Source organism: Lathamus discolor, chromosome Z, assembly GCF_037157495.1.
Source record: "Lathamus discolor isolate bLatDis1 chromosome Z, bLatDis1.hap1, whole genome shotgun sequence".
In the NCBI taxonomy this organism is placed as follows: Eukaryota; Metazoa; Chordata; class Aves; order Psittaciformes; family Psittacidae; genus Lathamus; species Lathamus discolor.
In genome coordinates, this window is record NC_088909.1 from 96,548,623 (window position 1) to 96,567,998 (window position 19,376).

The 19,376-nt window shown below is 43.0% G+C and overlaps 1 protein-coding gene and 1 long non-coding RNA gene across 3 annotated transcripts; one reads left to right on the forward strand and one right to left on the reverse strand.

Annotated features, from left to right (window-relative positions):
- Positions 1-541: 541 nt before the first annotated feature.
- On the reverse strand, positions 542-11,666 carry PTGER4 (prostaglandin E receptor 4). The gene is made up of 2 exons (XM_065662817.1): positions 10,190-11,666; positions 542-2,678 (listed from the first exon to the last, which is right to left on the reverse strand). Exons 1-2 carry the CDS (start codon positions 11,018-11,020, stop codon positions 2,085-2,087), a joined length of 1,425 nt encoding a protein of 474 aa, XP_065518889.1. The 5' UTR covers positions 11,021-11,666; the 3' UTR covers positions 542-2,084.
- A 77-nt stretch (positions 11,667-11,743) lies between these two features.
- On the forward strand, positions 11,744-16,943 carry LOC136005390 (uncharacterized). Of its 2 annotated transcripts, XR_010608764.1 has the most exons (4): positions 11,744-13,741; positions 14,791-14,925; positions 16,126-16,260; positions 16,364-16,943. It is a non-coding gene; the product is annotated as an uncharacterized LOC136005390 (long non-coding RNA). The 2 variants fall into 2 exon arrangements; XR_010608763.1 differs by lacking the exon at positions 14,791-14,925 and having other exon boundaries at positions 11,755-13,741.
- Positions 16,944-19,376: the final 2,433 nt, after the last annotated feature.

The window sequence follows — 19,376 nt, forward strand, 5'->3', positions numbered from 1 at the left end:
GCTGTGCTGCTTTGGGCTGGCTGCAAAGGTGTGGTCCAATAGTGGTACAAGTGGCAGTCCTGCCTTCCCGCTCTGCCAGGTATTATTTCCTGTCTGGGGAAGTACAATGAGTGTATTCTATTTGTTGGTCACTAGTAAGCAACAGACCATAGGTATGTGGTTTAATTGCAAAGGATTCAGGCAGATCTTTATCTGTAGCTGCAGTTAAGAACTTGAGTGCAGCTTAACTGGTGGAAAAGTGGCTTCTGCTGCAAGTATTTTCGTAGAGGTTTAACTTCACTTTGTATACGGATCAAGGCAAACAAGCTGAACTAGCTTATTACTCCCTGTCAAAGGAAAACGTTTTTGATTTTTGTTTGTTTGCACAAAGAATTTTCATGGCTCCACATTGGTGCTGTGGGGGGCATTTCTGAAGATGGCTGCCTCCTGCTGGTATTGATCATGCTGTGGTGTTTGGGGAACTTACAGGGCAAAGTGTTCCAAGATGGGAGGCTTGTTATGGTGAGGAGCTGGCACTGAATAACAGGCTTGTATAAACAGCTGAGGTCAAGCAGAACATTTCCGTTTAATTGTGATCTCCAAAATTACTCTGGTCAGTACAACCCCTTAAACATATCAACATAAGGCTCAAGATTGTCACTACAATATAGCATTCACATGAAAACACGTTAAGCAGCATAACATGCTTTGTATTTGACAAAACATCTTCCAAGTATCTGTGCAGAATTACTTTGATAAACATTGTTTCTGGAACAAGATCTAACCCTTACAACATACAAAACTCTTTTTGTCAGTGGTTAACAGCTGGTTTTAGTGATGTATTTGCCATTAAAACTGTAATAACAAATTATTTTCAAGATGAAGTTACGGCTTTATATACCTATACTTTAAAATGAAGATTCTGCTTCCATGGTTTTGTACATTTACTTGATGGAGTATCAGACTACACAGTCATAAAATTCTATTTACTATTTAAAGTAAAATGATAAATGTTAAGAAAAAATACCTTTATTACATCAGTGATGCTTTAACTAAAGTGAGTATTAAAGACTACTAACCAGGGTTTAAACTTTTAGCCCCTGATGTTGAAAGCACTTCTGTACATCTCTAATTTTACATGAAAGGAGTCTCCCTGACAGCAAAGGGATGACTCTGATGGGTGATGTGAAGTGTGTGCCTAAATGTGTGCAGACCGTGGGCCAAAGTACTTGGAAAGGCGCAGATGTGTTATACAGGAAAACATTCTCAGCATATAAATAAAATCTGGCTTTTTAGTATGTACATGTACTAAATAGGAATATTTTTATCTGGAAAGATGTGTTTTCTTTTTCTCCCTTAATAGCGCATATATTCCCATTTCACTCAGAAAGTGCTTATATATTCTCAGCTAAAGAATTACCTCATCAGCTGCAAATCTAGCATAGACAACAAATCTAAGCCAAGACTGTCTTATCAGCAGGAAATACTGGGGGAAAAGAAGGCTGGCAATCGTTTCTATATACCTTGTATTAATAAGAAACCTTCTCACAGAGAAGAATAGACTTTTAAATATTTTCAGTCCCGATATATATACAATGGTAAAAATTCACATTTTCATGCTTTAGTGAGACACTTTAAAATCCTGCCCCAGGCAGCTCTCGGAGTAGCTGTGTCCAGTTCCTAGCAGCTGCCTCACATCCAGCTCTAGTACCAGAAACTTAAACTCTCAATAGCTGAGCAACCATGGGGAGAGAAAACACAGTTCTAACATATCTGGAAAGGGAAAGAAAGAAAAGAAAAAGTGATGGGTTTTCCTATTTCCACGGGTGCAGCAGCTCTCCCTGTGTCCCAGAAGGCAGTTCATGTTTCCAGTCCCATTAGACCTGCCTTGTACCATTTTTGATGGCAGGGTCCAAATGCAGCATCTGCTCCACACAGTCCTCAGTAGTCTAAAAGAAACATACCCATCACATGGCAAGAAAAGAAATAGCCCTTTGGAGCACAGTTGATCCCCTCTGCCCTTGAATGGCAGAACACCTCTCTATTGCACCAGTTTTTCCAATGTACTGGGAAGTATCCCCAATGTTGATGCCTTTTGCAGCTATCTATATACACTTTTCTGACAAATTCAGTGTCTCTGTGGGGAAGGTGACCTGCAGAGGGCTGCCCTTCGCTGTACAGCTGGCCCCGCCACCAGACCCCATTTCATTCACCAGGAAGACGCTCTCAGAGTCCTGACCCTGTGAGGACTCTGAGGTCTCCGAGCTGCGCAGTGTCCTCACTGAGGTTGTGTCAGACTGAGCCAAGCTGGCGCTGGGCCCTGGGAGCAGCACACGGCCCCTGACACTGCTTTCACTTAACTCCGGAGGATACAGCAGCGTTTGCGAGGTGCTGCTGATCTCCCTCAGCTCACGGGAGATGAAGGAGGGTGACTGACTTGACATGGCGGAGGAGGTCCTGCGGCCATCCACGCAGTTGAAATTGCCCCCTGAGTGCTGCCTCCGAGCCCCTCCGATGCGGCAGAAGAGGCACTTGACCTTCTCGATGGCTTTGCTGAGCACGGTCTTGCGCAGGAGGATGTAGACCCATGGGTCTAAAATGGGGTTCACTGAGGCAATGCGGATGGCCTGCAGGTCAGGGTTCTGCCTCATATCTTTCACTGATTCTGGCTGGTACAGCTGGTTCACAAAGACACGGACCTACCCAAGGAGACAGGAGAAGAGACACAGTTATACCATTACACCAGGAAACCAAAGTTTACATTTGAAAGCAGAGATCTACATTTGCTATGCAAGCTATGACAAGACAAGAGACTGGCAAACACAGGCATCTCAGATTGGCAGCTGTGACGCTGTTTCTGGAAACAGCAAAAAAAGAGAGATTAATCTGCTATAAATTGGTCTTCTTTGTTACGCATGGGAAAGGAATGGCTCTTTCTTATTCCCCTCATAATTAATCCCTGAATCTCCAAATTTTGGCTGATGTTTTTAAAAACTTCCTTGTTTCCTGATACAACTCTGGAGCAAAGATGTAGAGTTGTATTGTGTTCCCTTGGTACACTGTGAGTCTTATGCTCCCTGCAAAGAGATAGCTGACTGAGGAGACCAGCATTGTCAGTTCCTCCAGCAAAGGACTAATTGTTTGTTGAGAAACAAACTGAAAAACACATTGTAATTCAAGTACATCAGACTCTGGAAGCAAGTCCAAAGCTGTTGATTCTTAAGTTTAGAAATGCATTTTGCTGGCACCTGTCCTTACTGCAATTGTTTGTACACCCTCAAAGGCTGGCTCACTGCAGCATGGTTTTGAAAAACAGAAATGTGCTAAAAAAAAAAAAAAAAAGAAAGAAAGGTCCCCCAGCTAGGAGATTTTTAATCTTGACCTTTTAATAGTCAAGATGATGAGGTGACTGCAGCACTGGACTGGAGTTGGAGTGCTCTGACCTCCTACAGGAGCCAGCATTTTGGTTCTACTTACATAACCATAAAAACACTGATGAAGTGGTGAAGAATTTAAGATTTTGAAGCTGAATCATGAAGGAAGTATTTAAATAGCAATTTTAGTTTATCATACAAAAATATAAGACTAAAGGACCCTGTTTTCTGCATAGAAATGGCTTCTTTATCTTTTGTCTCTGAATCAAAAAGAAGTCCCCAGTGACCTAGTGCCTCTCCTGGTTTAGAAGCCACTTTTGTAAATGCTACTGTGAGTAACGCACAGCCCAATTCTTGATGTCAGTTGTTATCTTTCCAGTGTCACTAAGGAGGATGGAATTGTGGCATCATATGAATTTGTGTTGATCAGTCTCAAATAGCTGTTATCCATTGCAAGCAGCAGTGTCCAATTACAGGAAGGCCTCAAAAAGCCACTGAAAAAAACTGATAATGGAAGATGCTGTTTTCTTCAGATTCCCTAAGGTAAGGCAAAATAAATCCCTTAATTATCATATCTGATACAGTAAAAATCGAGCAGCAAAATGATGATGTTTTAAGAATCTTATCCTTGGCTTCTGAAACAGATCTCATCTTGTCTTGCTAGGAAGTTACAGACAAGGAGACAGACAAATATTTAAATAAACAAGGCAAACTAACACAGATCTCTTCAGTCATTTTTATTGGAAGTTCTGCATATGAAACCATCTGGTGAAGAATTTCACAATTCTGTCTGGACAAATTTTCCTGCAGCAGGCCAGTGCAGTGCCATTTGGCTTGTCAGAAGTCAGAGACTGAGTATGTTCCAAAGCTATCAATAAAGTATGTTTAGAATAATGCGGAGTGCCTCTTTTGAAGCCCTGTGAATACAGTCTCTCTCAAAACCACTGTCAAATTGGTATGACTGCCTCTATTTTCTTTCTTGATGATATTCTCTAGGTTTATGGGTAACAACACCTGCCCAAGGAGTTAAAATATGGGAGAATCTTGAATTTATACAGCACTATAATGATGCGAGTTTTATTCTTGATTCCTAATGATTTCTAACACTGCAGATGTCATTTTGACAACTCATTTATTTTCCTGTTAAGCCAAATATGTAATCTGAGTGCTTCAGAGAGTATTCTCCTCTTTATTGAACTTACAGGGTTTTCTTTTATGAAGCTTTACCTGCTTTAATTTTTTTTCCACTGTTTAATTTATGTTCCCTCCACCCGCACCCATTACCACATGATTCCATGAGGAAAAGACCAGCCCTCCAGAAGCCGAAGTAAGGCCTTCAAATAAGGCTGATGATTCCTTAAAAACGCGCTTAACGAAACCCTCTTGCCCTTTGCTGGAGGGTGGTCTGCCTCGACGACACCTTTCCCGAAGGCACCGCTAGGTGGCACGGGTGTCCTGCGGTCACCGTGTCCCAAGGTCACTGTCGCACCGGACCACCTGCCCCGTACCGGCCATGCGGACGGAAGCGGGCAATGCTGGGTTAACGCGGCAGAGGGAGATAAGTTCTGCGACTCCATTTGTCAGCTTGTGGAAGTAGAGCCCCTATGACTGACGCTGGGGCTGTAAAGCGGCAGCAGTCAGGTGCCCTGAACCTGGAATGCTGAAAAATAAATTGAGGCTATGCCCGGCATTGGCTAAAATCTGTTCTTGAAATACTTGACCATTTGAGAGACATTTTTTGCCCCTACGAAATGGTAAGAGGTCAAATGTATAAATATACAAAGGTCAAATATAGAAATACACCATTCCCCAGGAGATTTAACTTGTGCCATACCAACTCTTTCCCGAAACACTCCTTTCTTTTTCTGTACTGAGATTTCCTTACGCAGGGGAATACACCCTGAAAGTATGTAAATGCTGCTCTATGTATTTGACCAGTTGATCACCGGACAGGTACGTGCCATGAAAGCCAGGAGTCCAAAGGACAGTGTTGAGGGAGTGGAGGCTTTCTAGCAGCTCACACAACTGAACACCGTCATTACCGAGAAGATTAGAGGTGTGACAGGGAGGGTATTTGCTGATAAATCCATCCAGATCACAGAACCCAAAGGCACACTTTGAAGATAGGTGAAGAAGTACACAGTCCAGATACAGAGACCTGACTTTTTTTTTTTTTTTAAACTTGGAGCTATAGTTACACGTCAGTGATTTAATAGTCGGATTGTTCTTTTGATAAGCGGCATATGAAACTGAGGTACCTATTTCACCTTTCTCTATCTGGCTTTGCTGAAAGACAAAAATGTCTTTTAAGTATTCACCCTGTGGCAGAAAAGGACAATTGCTAATTGCACAGTGCAGCTTGCTTTATGTTATCTCTGTATGTTTTATTTCCGTTTGACAGCTATGCGGCACTTACAGGTTAGAGATTTGTAAAATGGACAAATTTAGTGAAAACTTTGGACTGTACAAAGCTGTTTCTACTTCCTGAAAGGTCTTACATATTCTGTTAGAAGCCCCACAAATGTTAAATGCATCTATCAAGACAGACCTATTGCAGGGATTACATATTAATCAAAATAAGGTAAAAGTTAATCTGTGTTGGAATGCCAGTTTTATTTTGTTCATATACTTGTGAAACAGCACTTACTAATGTATCTTATACAAGAACAGCAAGAAACGTATCCTCTTTTGGCCAGAAGCCTTCTGCTGCAGGAGGCAGAATAATAAAGGATATTACTGCCTTGCATCTTCTAAATCAGCACCAAGTAGAATCCACTACTAAATTAGCTAATCTGATGCTTGTATTTGTGCAATTTGAAATCCTACTTAAAGAAAGAAGCACACTAGAGGAATAAAAATCTCAAAAGAATGCGTTTTATACATTAGCTTTGTAGCTGTAGGATTTAGGCAACATATCTTAAAAGTACTAGCAGTTTGTTTGCCATTGTGTTAAGCAGGACATAGCTCCAAGGTATGGTGAATTTATGGTGAAGTTACAGGTAGTTGTAGGATCAGTCCTGTGAGCTGTTTGCTGCTTTTCCATTTTACTAACTACAGACACAAATCATGATTTCCAATCCTATGAAGTACTACTACAAAGTGACTTGTGTGGTTACAGTCACGCTGGTAATTGTCTTCATAACTTCCACTTGCCCTCAAAATTTCCTCCCATACCGATAAGATAAACCTAAAAACCATACACTAGTAAGCAGGAACAAGTTTTTCAGCTCTGCAAGCCAATACCTTTCGCTCTTCAAGGGCCTGGTGTCTGCTTGGTGTCTACTCCACTGCTCAAAACTTATGTCTTCCACCTTGCTGTTGGCTGCAGACAGTCCCTGATATTTCAAAAGTCAAAACCAATCAAGCCGAAAGAAACCCCAAACTTTCAGATCAGTTCAGCATTAATTTAGAAACTCCTGATTATTTCATGCTTGTGCCTATTCGCTCTTGAAAGATTTTGTTCGTTTTTAAATGCTGGATAATTTCTACTCTATTCCTGACAAAAATCTCTCTTAATATAACTTATTCTCTACTTTTAACTCTACCCAATTCTATCTCACAATATTTTGGAAGGTGCATCACCAGTGCGGAGTTCCGACAAGAGTCAGCACAACTTACACATTTTCCTTATTTCATTTTTAAACTAGTGTCAAATTCTTCTTCATGTCTTTTGCATTGCTTTCTCCATACTAAGAACACAAGGTTGTAGCAAAAGTTTCATGAATATTTTGCACTCAGCTTTTCTTTCCTTGACAAATCTGACCAGCTTTAAGTTCTGTAAAATTCATTCACCATTTTGCATAATCCCCCACGATTTTGTTATAGTACTCATCACTGTAAAAGTTCGCTGCTTTTATGAATAAATCATTAAGACACTCAATAAACCTACTTGTAAACTGAGTGCTGGAGCATCTCATTGTTAAAAACTGCTGCTCTTTGTGACTCAGCTTGCTGTTCTTTAACCACTTTTTAAATCAAGACAAGCCTTTACTTATTATTTCAGGGCTATTTAATATTTTAAGACTTGAAATTTTTTTGTCAAACACTAATAAATGTAGTCTGCATGACTGCCTCTGCTGTTTTATTATGTTGTGAAAACGTTCATACTAAAATGTTAAGAGGTTTATGTCTCTCTTAAGTCTTTCCGAAGTTGCTTTGCTTTGACTTAGGTGATGGTTAATTCAGCTGAAATCATCAATAGGAAGTCAGCTCACCAGAAAACTTCAGTGACAAAGCACCCTCTGAGCCTGCTCTGTGTTTCTGAATCATGCCGCTGCCACCACTTCACCCCTTGCCTGCTCTTGATGACTGCCAGGCTGTCCTGTTACAGATGAGCCTCTCACTCAGTGATGGCTCCCTAAAACTCCTCCAGGTTGAGAATATGTATTAGTAATGTATTAGTAATGGATCTACCTCTGCTAGTGGATCCTTCTAGGGATTTATAGTATAAAAGTGTCACTTTTTTTAAGTTTCTCTCTCAATTCTTAACCTCAGACTATATATATGGCTTAATACAGCAGCATACACTGCAGTACATCACAGCACAAAACAGCATATATGGCCATAGCACTCCTGCAGAGGGAGGTAAATGAATTACAAAAGCTGCTAATGAAGAAATTTAACCACACTGGACACTGTGATGATAAGCATGTATGTGGTTGGCTGGGCATTTTAAAAGAAAGCTTCCTTTTTTTTCTTAGTCATCCATCTAAGTGAAATGGCAGGCTCTTGCCTCATTTTAGATACAGAAAAGATGCTGGTTTAGTGGGGGAAAAGCTGACTTACATTAATGCTGCTGAGGTAACACTGTGCCTTTACAGGTAGTGAAATCAAGGTAATCAAGGTCTGAAAGAGCTACACAACTTAATGACCTGCACCTTCAGGTACCTTCTGCGATACACAAATTTTTCACTAACTACTGTTTAAATAATAAACCCTCTGCCCCACCCCGGTTCATTAAGTGTAACTGTCAACAATCCAGTTCACTTTCTGTTAACCCTTCCTGCTTCAATTTTCCTTTTTTTTTTTTTTTTTTTTTTTTTTAATATTCTGCCATGACTGCCTACGTACAAATGGATGTGAACAGTTTCATTTTGTAGTTTACACAGAGTTGTCAGCCTTCCTCTAACTGCTTGTCTACACAGTAAGTTCTGGCTTTTTTTCCTCAAACTGCTTAAGTCCATCATGTCACAACCCTGTATTTAATTTCCACAACCTATTTTCTGCATTTACCAGCATCCGTTTTGAAAATGTGATACTTTTTCTTTGTCAATTAGCTCTTTTAATCCTAGATTAATCAAATTAAGTACTCTCAACCCACAGTACTGCCGGGGTTTTGACCACTCCATGACCTAATGCTTCCCAGTGCAGCAAGCTGCAGTTTCTGGAGTGGGACTGCAGGACAGGTTGTGCTCAGCTCTTCCATCTAACACATATGCACCTCCCAGATACCCTGCATGCAGCTCAGTACCTCTCAGCTCCCTTCAGATGTCAAGCAATGAACACAAGGCATTTTGCTCGGTCATGCCATGGTGCAATGCAAAGTGACAACAGCAAAGGACAGGACACGTTTTTTTTTGTGACAGCTGGGGCTGCAGCACAGCCACACTTCAGTAGCTCCCGTTTATGTCAGTAATGCGGCAAAACTGTCCCAACCCTTGCGATTACAACTCCTCTGAGGCAGGGGGACAGACTCGCTGATGCCTCAAGTCCTGTATGTTCACATGTACTTCTCTAAACTTTCTTACCATGGTATACACTGTTTGTTTCACATCCCCATCTGGCCAGCTGTATTTCACACAGATCTCCCCACTGACAACAAACCACCTCAAACCAATCCTGCTAAACCACTTTCTGTCTGACAACGACTGCTTGGCTCCCTACAGTGTGTTTTGGAAGGTGGTGAATAGGGCAAGCCACCTATTTGTTTTAACATCTCTGAGCCAGAAGAGGAGAGAAGTTTGCCAAGCTTTATTATGGGGGGTGGCAAGAACTGAGCCTCCAGCTGGTGGGTGGTTGTTATTTTGTAGTTCCTTGAAATAAGGTGGAAGAACAGAAGTAGATCCTACACGTCAATTTAATGACACTAATTGTTCAGCTGTTTCAGAAAATTAGCAAATGGTTAGTGGTACTGTTGCTTGACATTTCAGCATGATCTCTAGGTTTACATGGACCAGATTCCTCCAACTCTTACTCAAGAGAGCATTACACTGGCTGGTGGTTCCACCAAGTTTCCTCCTCCTGCAGCAGGGAGCTGCTGGAGGGATGCCTGTGTGGAATCTGCCCCAGGGATGGTGGGTGAATCCCTCCCTCAAGACGGGAAGCTAATCTCAAGGTTTGGGTATGAAGCACTCTGCATGTGGCTGGTGCCAAGTGAATAGAGCTGTGTCCTCCTTCCACATATTAAGGACTGCTGTACCCTTCAGCAACAGCATGCACATTTTTACAACACAATAAGCATCCAGAAATGCAGGCCAGACCCAAAGCTCACTCACCACAAATTAATTTTGGAAGTGAACTTTAAAGTGCCTCTAGCTCTCAGCAAGATTTTTGCTATGCGGATTCCAGATGAACAGTGGAAAAATTACTGAGAACTTTTGGCGCTGCATTTTAACCAATTACAAAAGCCCAGGACTTGGGATAATCAAGTTTTTCACGTAAATATGAATCAACACAACTTTCTCTCACCATGCACATACACAAAGAGCCTTTAAGTTATTATAACAGTTTGCAGTGCCAGCTAAATAAGAGTCTGTCCTACAAGCACAGACTAGGACCAAGAAAAACTCAGTGGTACGGGTGATGGAAAAGAAGAAGGGTTGCAGATTGTTACTCACCACCAGAGGAATGGAGCAGATCACCACCACCAGGGAAGTGGCAATGAGCAGAATAACCATCTGGATCTCTGCTCCGGCCATCCGACGGAAGCTCCGGCGCCTGCGAAAGTCAGATAAACGGCTGGAGGTGGTGTCTGTCCCCAGGGACGTGCGCCTCATGAACTGCCGGTGCATGCGGATGAGGGCCACGCACACTAGGATGTTGCACACCACGGTGACCATGATTAGGAAGGAGCTGAAGCCGGCATACATGTAGGAATATGCCGCATGTGTGGCCTCCTTTGCTCGCCAGTCTATGAAACACCAAGTGTAAGGATACTGCAAGGTAGACTTGCCAAGCCCCATGCTGGGGAGGGCGCAGAACAGCACATTGGAGGCATAGATGGCAAAGAGTGTGAGTCCTGCCAGCTTCTTGTCTACGTAATGGTTGTAGAAATAGGCATGGTTGATGGCCAGGTACCTTTCTATGGACATGGCACAGATAATACTGAGGCCAGAGAGTCCAAAGAAGAGGAGGATGAAGGAGCTGTACTCACACAGTGCCGGTCCTCCTGGCCAGCGGTTCTGCAGGTAAGTGGCAATAGTGACTGGACTCACCAGACAGGTCCCTAAGAGATCAGTGACTGCCAGCCCGCAGACCAGTGTGTAGAAAGTGGTCTCCTTCTGCTCCTTCCTGGACTTGCACAGCACTACGATGGCTATGAGGTTGCCCACCACACCGAAGATGAACATGACAGTGGGGATGGTGGGGGGCTTTCCGCCCTCGGCCCCAGTGGCGGTCCCGTTGGCGGAGCCGTTCGCAGGTGGCATGATAGTAGGGTCGAAGGACATGATGTCAGCGGTGCTGCTGAGAGAGTCGCGCAGAGGCTGGAGTGGGCCCGGAGCGGCAGAGTAAGGGAGAGGAGGAGTAGTTCAGCGTGAGAACAAAACTTCCAGTGAGGGAAGAGAGAAGAAAAAACGAAAAAAAGAAAAAAAAAGTGGTGTGTTTCCGTTAAAAAAGGGGAAAAGAAAGTCCTAAAGAGGCGCCCAAGCGGGGTGCCGTCCGGTAGCGATCGACCGCAGCGGAGGAGCCGGGGCTGCGTCTTCCTGCCACTGCTCTGCCCGCGGCGCTCCGCCACCAAGCGCGAAGGGGGACTGGGGCAGTCCGAGGCGGAACAGCGCGGAGCCGACGGGCGCACGGCCGGCTCTCGGCTTCTCACACAGACGCTGGGGATGGCTCGGCTCGGCTCGGCTCAGCGCGGCGGTGGGGCGGCCCCGGGCGGGCGGGCGGCGGCGCGGGGAAGTGCCGGAGCGCGGTGTCCGCCGCTCATGCCCTCCCGCCGGCCGGCGGTGCGGAGTGAAGAGGAGCGGAGAAGAGCGGGGAGGACCGACCCGGAGAGGTGCGGGCCGCGGACACCGTCTCCCTCCCCGCAGGGCTCCCGCCGAGTTTCGCCGCGGAGGCGGCGAGGGCAGCTCCCGCCGCGCTCCCCGCCCTCTCGCCCCATTGGCCGCGCCGCGGAGGGCAGGTTGCTCAGGGGCGCTGGCACCTCCGCCCGGGGCTGCCTGCGGGGCGGGGTGGCGCGGTTCATGGCGGAGGGGGTGGCGGCGGCGGTGGTGCGGAGGGCTGTGGGGGGCTGTGTGTGGGTCTGTGTGTGTGTGACGGCGGGCGTTGGCAGCCGGGGGCACCTGCGCGGACGGTGTCCGCTTCGCTGCTGCTCTCCGGCGGCCGGGAGGCCCGTGTGACCGCTCGGCCTTTCCGCGAGTGGGGTGAGGGCTTCTGGCGCCTTCCCTGAAGGGCAGCGCTGCCGGGTGGGCGCTTTGGGGAAATATTCCCGTCATATTCCCGCCCGGGGCGGCGGGAGCCCGTGACGCCTCCCTGTCCCCAGGAGAAAGGGCTGTGACACCGGCTGCCCGCTCCTGGGGGCAGCTGGGGGAGATGGGGCCGGGCCGGTTGTCAGGAAGACGCGCAACGAGGCAGTGGTACCACAGGGCGCGGCACCCGGCAGCGGGTGCTGCTCGCTCAGGCCGGCACGGCCCGTGCCTCCCGCTGCAGGAGAGGAGATGTCCTGATGTACTGCCGGTATCTGGCCTCGGTTAGCGGTGTTAGTAAGCACAGGAAGGGTGTGTGTACATTCGAGGGAAGTATTTATGTTTGTCTGAAGAACTTGTGCTGTCTTGACTATGGGGCGATTGTGTATCAGTTGGAAATAGGGTCACACTTGCTGGCAGAGCCTGATGTTCGTGGTTCAGCCTCCAGCTGGGGTGGTGGAGGGACAGCAGTCATGCTATGCGATGCTTTGTGGTGGCCTTCGTCTGAGTGAAGGTGGTCGGGAGTCCCTAGACCAGAAATGCCCACAAAACCCACAACAGGTATGCACATGGGTGTTTCTGCTGGAGGGGAAAGTGCTAGTGACTGTGCTAGTGCTGTTGGGCCAGAAAGGAAGCCTCGCACCATCGTACAGGGTCTAACATGCAGATCCAGCTGGTCTAGCATTCTTGTACGTTAGGTGACACGGGGTTGCTACAAAGGATACAAAACCTATGCCCCAAAGCATGACATTTATATCCCTACAGGAACCTCTTCTCTGACATAAAGGTGAAATGTATTATAAAAGTCTGATATTTTTTCAGTCTTGCTATCCTCTCTCCTCTCTTTCTTTAAGCCTGTGAAAGTGATGCCTGTGAACTTACTAGCATTCAGCAAAGTAATGACAATATTGTGACATCCTGACAGCAAAAGTACTGACAGAACGAAGAGCAAGTGTGTACTGTGGAAAAGAGAACATAGTTTCTGTTTTAAATGCTCTATGAACAGACATGAAGGGAAAAGCTTTTTTTTTATTTGATCAGCTTTATAGTGTTGTTATCTAACTGTTTTGAAAACTAACTTTTAGTCTTAGAAAAAATGGTTTTGAAGCAACATATATAGAGAGAAAGGGTGGTGGTGGTGGTGATCTGGTCTGCTCAGAGAAAAAGAACATAACTTTTCATTAATATTATGCTAGTATTGACAGCTCTTCATCTTTTACAAAACCGGAAAATCATTCCGTCACAGGCACAAAGCTATGTGTGGAAGTAGAAGTTACTTAGCTTTGCCTGATTGTCAGAAGCAAATTATAAGCACTTCAAAATGCTTTCATAAGAAAGCAGAGCACAAAGGTTGTGTTTTCTTATCTTTTAAACAGTGTTCCGGCAGTTGCAGGAGGGCTGAACCAGGTACCGAGCAAGCTCTACATTTGGGAGATGTGATTACACATACTTTCTCAATACTCCTCCTTTCCTATGCTGAGACTTTGGTGCTCTGATATTAGTGGCCCTAATCTGGGATTATGTTAACACAGGTGCAGCAGTCATTACTGGTGTGGGAGAAGAATCACCTTACTTCCCTGCAGTGGTGCAAAGGTTTTTAATGACTAAGGACAGAGGAAATGATTTGTGTTTCTTTGTTGCTGCCTTTTTTTCATTTTTTTCTGTGTCTGCAGATCCAGACTGACATAGTATTTTGACCATGTCACAGCAGTGTGTCTTCAGAAGCCTCAGTCTGTAGCAGAGGGTTCTTAGGTCCTTCTGTGGGTACGTATACACATGTGCGTATGTGAAGGAGTGAATGCTATTTTACATTCTGTGAGGTCTGTGATACATCTAGAGAACTAATGGAAAATGCAGGGAAGCCAGGAAAATCACTGAAGAAACAACAAAAGTATAGTTTTGAGTGCAAGGATAGTAAGATCAGTTTTGTGAAATAGCACTAGTTCTATAATTAGAGAATGTGATAGAAATCAGTCACAGAATTGTACGATGTCTTGCATGGGAGCTTACTGTATCTACCCATTGTGTAAATCTTTCAAGAATTATTAGAAAAAATCAGTAACTTCTGTGAGTTTCCCTTTGAAGTAATAGTCCTGATACCTGGAACTACTAGTTATGATGAAAAGCATAATCACACAAAAGCCTTAGTCTTCATAGCAAAGAGACTTAAAGTGGAACTGAAAAACTGAAGACATTCCACTTGCAACACAAGTAGTCATGCTGTCATAGCAGAAATATCACATGTCGTAGCACTGAGTAACCACCAAAGAACTTCTGTTTGTGTAGAAACCACTGAGGTGAGAAGTAAAAATATCTAGAAAAAAGAAAAAAAAAGATTTGAAGTTATAATCATGTACAGAACCCCCCCCCCCACCAAACCACCAAACAAACAACAGTTCTTTTAAAAAATACTAGATTAGAAAAAATGGGCACTGAAAATAATTAAGATAAACTTTTACTTGCCTCAGAGTAAACTTTCTCTGATTTAAATGTTGTTACACTTTTTAGAAGATTAATTCTGAAGTATATGAGTCAGCTACTGTAGCTTCATTACTTGGGCTGTGTAACTAACTGTAGTCATATTTCTAGCTCGGTGAAAGATTTAGATTAAAATACTTGACTTTTTTTTTTTTCTTCTTCCGTGGCATGTCTCAGCTGCCACGTGATATCCCTTCTAAACCTCCTTTAGCCAGGTGATGGTTCCAAAACCTTACCTGCATTGCTCAGGGGCAGCTGGAATATAGACAAATAAACTACGCAAATGTCTCCCTGCTGTATGTAACTGTGATTTTAACACCAAAATTCCCATGTAGGCATGTGAATTGATGGGTATTTTCAGGAGGTGCTTCTGTGAGCTCCACTTCCAGAGAAACTGTGTGTTCAGCAGGCATTAAAAGTGGATATACGGCTGATTTTGGAAACTTTGGACTGCTGTTAACGTGCTGCAGGTCTGCAAAACATTTTGCATGATAAATTCCCATTATATATCTGAAGTTCAGTAATGTTCTTGACTTAGTCAACAGTTTGTCGGCCTTTTTTCTTTGGTGGGAAAGCTAGCCATAGAAAAACTTGTTGCTTTTTTGCTTCATTTTTGTTCAGCTGTCATGCTTTTGACATGCAAAGTTTTTCAGGAAAAAACAACCATTAGACTAAATTCTGTCTGTATGCCAAAATAAAATCATTATTAATAGACAATGGAAATAGACTGAACCAAATATTACATAATATTCTCTATTTATTTAACCATTAGAAAAGAAGAAATATACATGGAATAAGTTGAAAAAAATGCTTGAAAGGAAGTGGGGAATTCTGTAATGTAATTTGAAAAGAAATAGCATTGTAATGAGATAAAAAAAAATACATATATATATATATATATAAGAGTAATGTTTTCCTGCCTGCATATTTTCATATAAAATCATCACAGATAGAAACAGTATAAAATTTATTTTAGGAGTTCTGGTTATTACTGGTATGACTAGCCAGCACTTCTGGCACATTTCCTTTGTACCTGATAAGACAGCTTGATGAATGGGGGTTTTCCCTGGGTGGGGGAGTTCCCTGGGAAGTGAGAGCAGCCATGTTCCCTCTCCACCCCCCCAGCTCTTGTCACTGCATGACTGAGAGCTTCAAACTGCCACTGGCAGGGGATCTGGTGGTGCCTTGCATGACAGCAGGGCACCTCTGCACTCCAGTAGGACACTGTCGTGCCAAAATATACAGCTCTGTAATTTACTTCACAGTCACATGTTCCATATTAGTCAATTGTGCTACTGAAGTTTGAGGTTTTTTCCCCATTTAAATGATCCTGTTAATCTTTATAGCACACTGAATGACTTTTTCCTCTGTAATAGCATTTGTCGCTGCAGTGGTACATAGTTCCATTTTAGTAGTTATGAAATCACTATTAACAATTAAAACACTTTTAGGCTGGTTTTTTTCAATCCATTTCTTCAGAGCAGTATAGATGAAATTAGCTTCTTTCTCAACTGTTGTTTAAAGTGTTTTTTTTTCTGATTTTTTTTTTTTAAGTCTGGCAGTTCTTACTTGCCTTTCAAAGGCCAACAGCGTAAAGGGGAAGTTCATAGAAAAGCACTAATAATTAGCTGCCTTTTTTTTTTTTTTTTTTTTTTTTTTTTCAATTTTAGAGCCCTTAGAATAATTCTAACTACTTCGGCTCTTACCTGATGAATTAGAAGTAGACAGCCAAGTCAGACCCTGTGCATAACAAAATGTTATGAATAACATTCTTCTTGGGGACAAACTGTGGCACTTTCACTAAGGTAAACTAATATCTTTTTAGAACATACGCTGGGTTGCTTTTACAAGGAACTTTAGAATATCCTTTGTCAATATTAATAATTGGAAATGTTTGTATTCTTGTAGCTTTCTGCAGCTGTTTGTATGTGGTGGTTCATTTTGTCGTGACAAGGTACAGTAATCGACAGCTGTGGTGGAAGCAGAAACAATCCATCATTGCACACGAAGCAACTATCTGGCAGGTCCCGTTTGAACCTCGCCGTTCTGCAGATTTTCCATGAGACATCTGAAGACTCTTTCCAAGGATCCTGACTGTAACTCTGTGATGGTATCTGGGTGCCTGAAATTTCAAGACAGTGGCAAGCTTCCTCGTGTTCCTTTTGTTTTTTTCTTGTGAAGATGTGACAGTGGGACCCAGGAGTGTGTTAAACAGGCCTATTCTGTAGCTGTGAAGAAAGAACTGAGGCTGTGCCTTTTGTTTGAAAGCTGAAACTTTTATCAAGTGTTAAAACTGTGTACCAAAGATACTTGTGATGAAATCAGTGGACCAGTGATTTTTGCAGCCAGATTAACAGTCATGGAAGTGGCTTAATTCATGCTATGGTTTTGTAGCATTCCTTTCTTTGTTGTCATACTTGGCTTTGGGTTTTTTTTTTTTAAACATCTCTGTGTAAAATAAAGTGAAGTTTCTCTGGGAGGTATACCACCTGTGCATACAATGTGCTTTCTACCCTGGAGAAGCACTCCGGAAGATTCTCAGTAATTTTGAGGTAAAATTTTGTTTTTTTCTGTAAAGGTGCCTGACTGATCTTTGGAAAGAGGGCAAACTCCTTTGTAGTATATGCTGAGGCTGTATGCTACCTCTGCATCATGAAGGCTGGCTTAGGCATGTGATTTGAGGCTAGATGTGAATTATGATCAGCTGAAAGTTTAATAGAAGTTTCTTCTTGTACCATCCTGCCCAACTCTGGGGCTGGGCTTGAAAGCATTTGCAGCTGTCAGGATGGATTAACAATTAGTAGAGCAATGCAGTGCCTCTTTCATTGCCTGGTGGAAGAATTCTCCTAATAAATGATGAGGCTGGCCTCTTTGGGAAACATTTTTGATTTCTGTAGATGCTTACCATTGCAATTATTCAGGATGTTTTTGTACACTATAGAAGTATTGCGTGTAATGAAATCTTGCACGGGGTGAATTAGATAGTGGGGTGAGTCAGAATTAAGCTTCGCATTCTGAAAGATTCCAGGACTAGGAAAAATAGTACAAATCAACAAGCTACTAGATGCTATCTGTAAATCAGCACTTTGGTTCTTAGAAAAATTTACTTGAGCTCATTGAAAAGAGCCTAATTTTGTGACAATGATTCATGTGTTAGGTGAGTCAGTTATCTTTCACTAAGAGGACACTGGCAGCAAGATCATTGGAATAAACACCGCTTTTAGTAAGCCTGCAGCAAATGACAAGCTGTATTTGCAGCTGAATGCCTTTAAAAAGGTTGGCAATAAGTTTTTAAGGGGTGGTTTTCCTGCCTGTAAATTCTCTGTTACTCCAGCAGAGGGTAGTTTATCCTCTAGGAAGCTAGGTGTGTTCAAGGAATGATCAGGAAAGGTAGCTTAATAATTCCCATTTCCTTTTATTTGAGATAGGGCAATGAAAATTAACTTCAGTAGACTGACTTCATCAGATTAACAAATGCTGAAACATACTGTTATGTTACAGTACGTTCTTAAGCTGGAACTCGGAAAGGCAGCCAAATTCAACACTAGTCCCATTTCTGTCCTGCTACCAAACACTTCGTTTGCACTTCATGAATTACTGCAGCTATTCTCAGCTTATGCTGACAACAATTGCATTATGAGCCTGATGCTTAAAGAGCTATCTGACTTTCATTTGTCAGCTGTAAAGTAGATACAACATGAAATAATTGTTAAGCTGAATGCATACAGTCACTCTAAGTTGAAGAGTATTCGGCTTGCTCATGGTTGCTTAATAACTCTGAGATCTGGACTGATACAGTTGTGCCTCGGTTTAGCTCTTTAGGGCAAGGTTATTTAACTGTGGCAGGGAGACACACACCACTAAAAGCCTAGTACAAAGTTGGCAGTCCGTCTGCTCCAGTAGTATCTGAATCCACCCTTCCTTCTGCCTCTGTACCCACTGCTACAGCAGATGATGTTAAGGAGGATATATATTTGTGGATTGTTGTAGTAATACTTGCCTGCGTCTGCTCTCTATTGTACTGATAGCTTGTGGTGACTAGGAGGATACTCTGAGTTATCTCTTCTCTAATAATTTATTTTAAATCAGTTTAAACCATGACAGTAAGCTTCTGTGGCTGTCAGTCCTGAAGTACAGCAGCAGCTCTTCTGACGTGAGAGCACAAGGGAGTGCAGTGACCACCGAATCTTTGAAAGGTTAACAGAAGAAATAAGTGGATCTGCAGCTGTTCTGTTGCCGTGGTTCAGTGAAGCCCTTTTAATCAGCATTTGTTGCCATTCAAAGCAGCATTTCAGTTTCTCGTGGATATTAGTCTTTTTACCAGATTTCTAGAAAGAGTAGTTTGGTCTGCTAATGAAAAGAAAGGAGTGTTGAGAGTCCTAACAGGAAAAACTCAGTACGGGTCAGTACTTCAGGCTCATTTAGGCCTCTGTGGATGTTGCAGCTAGCATCTGAAATTTTCAACGTTGCCACTGATTAACCACATAACAGAATAGTAAATATCATAATAACAACTAATATTTATCAATTTATTCATCTTATTCAGAAGTCTGATTAACGGGTGCTGCACTGCATATATTAATTACAAACATCTGTATCATTTGCTCTGGAAAAAAACCCAACAACCCAGTACTCCTTTAAGAAACTTGTAAATATGATTAGTATTAATCATGCCTGTGAAAATGCTTCCATGGCTAGTTTGATCTTGACATTACTATCATTCAGAGTTTTCTTTGTCATGCATGGGACTTCCTCTTTTTTTTTTTTTTTTTTTTTTCACTAAGTACATGTCTGTGTGGTAGGCCTGTAAGTCAAATCTTGCTGTATCCCTTTGTGTTACAGAATCATAGATCATAGAATAGTTAGGGTTGGAAAGGACCTAGACATCTTCTGGTTCCAACCCCCTACAATGGGCAGGGAC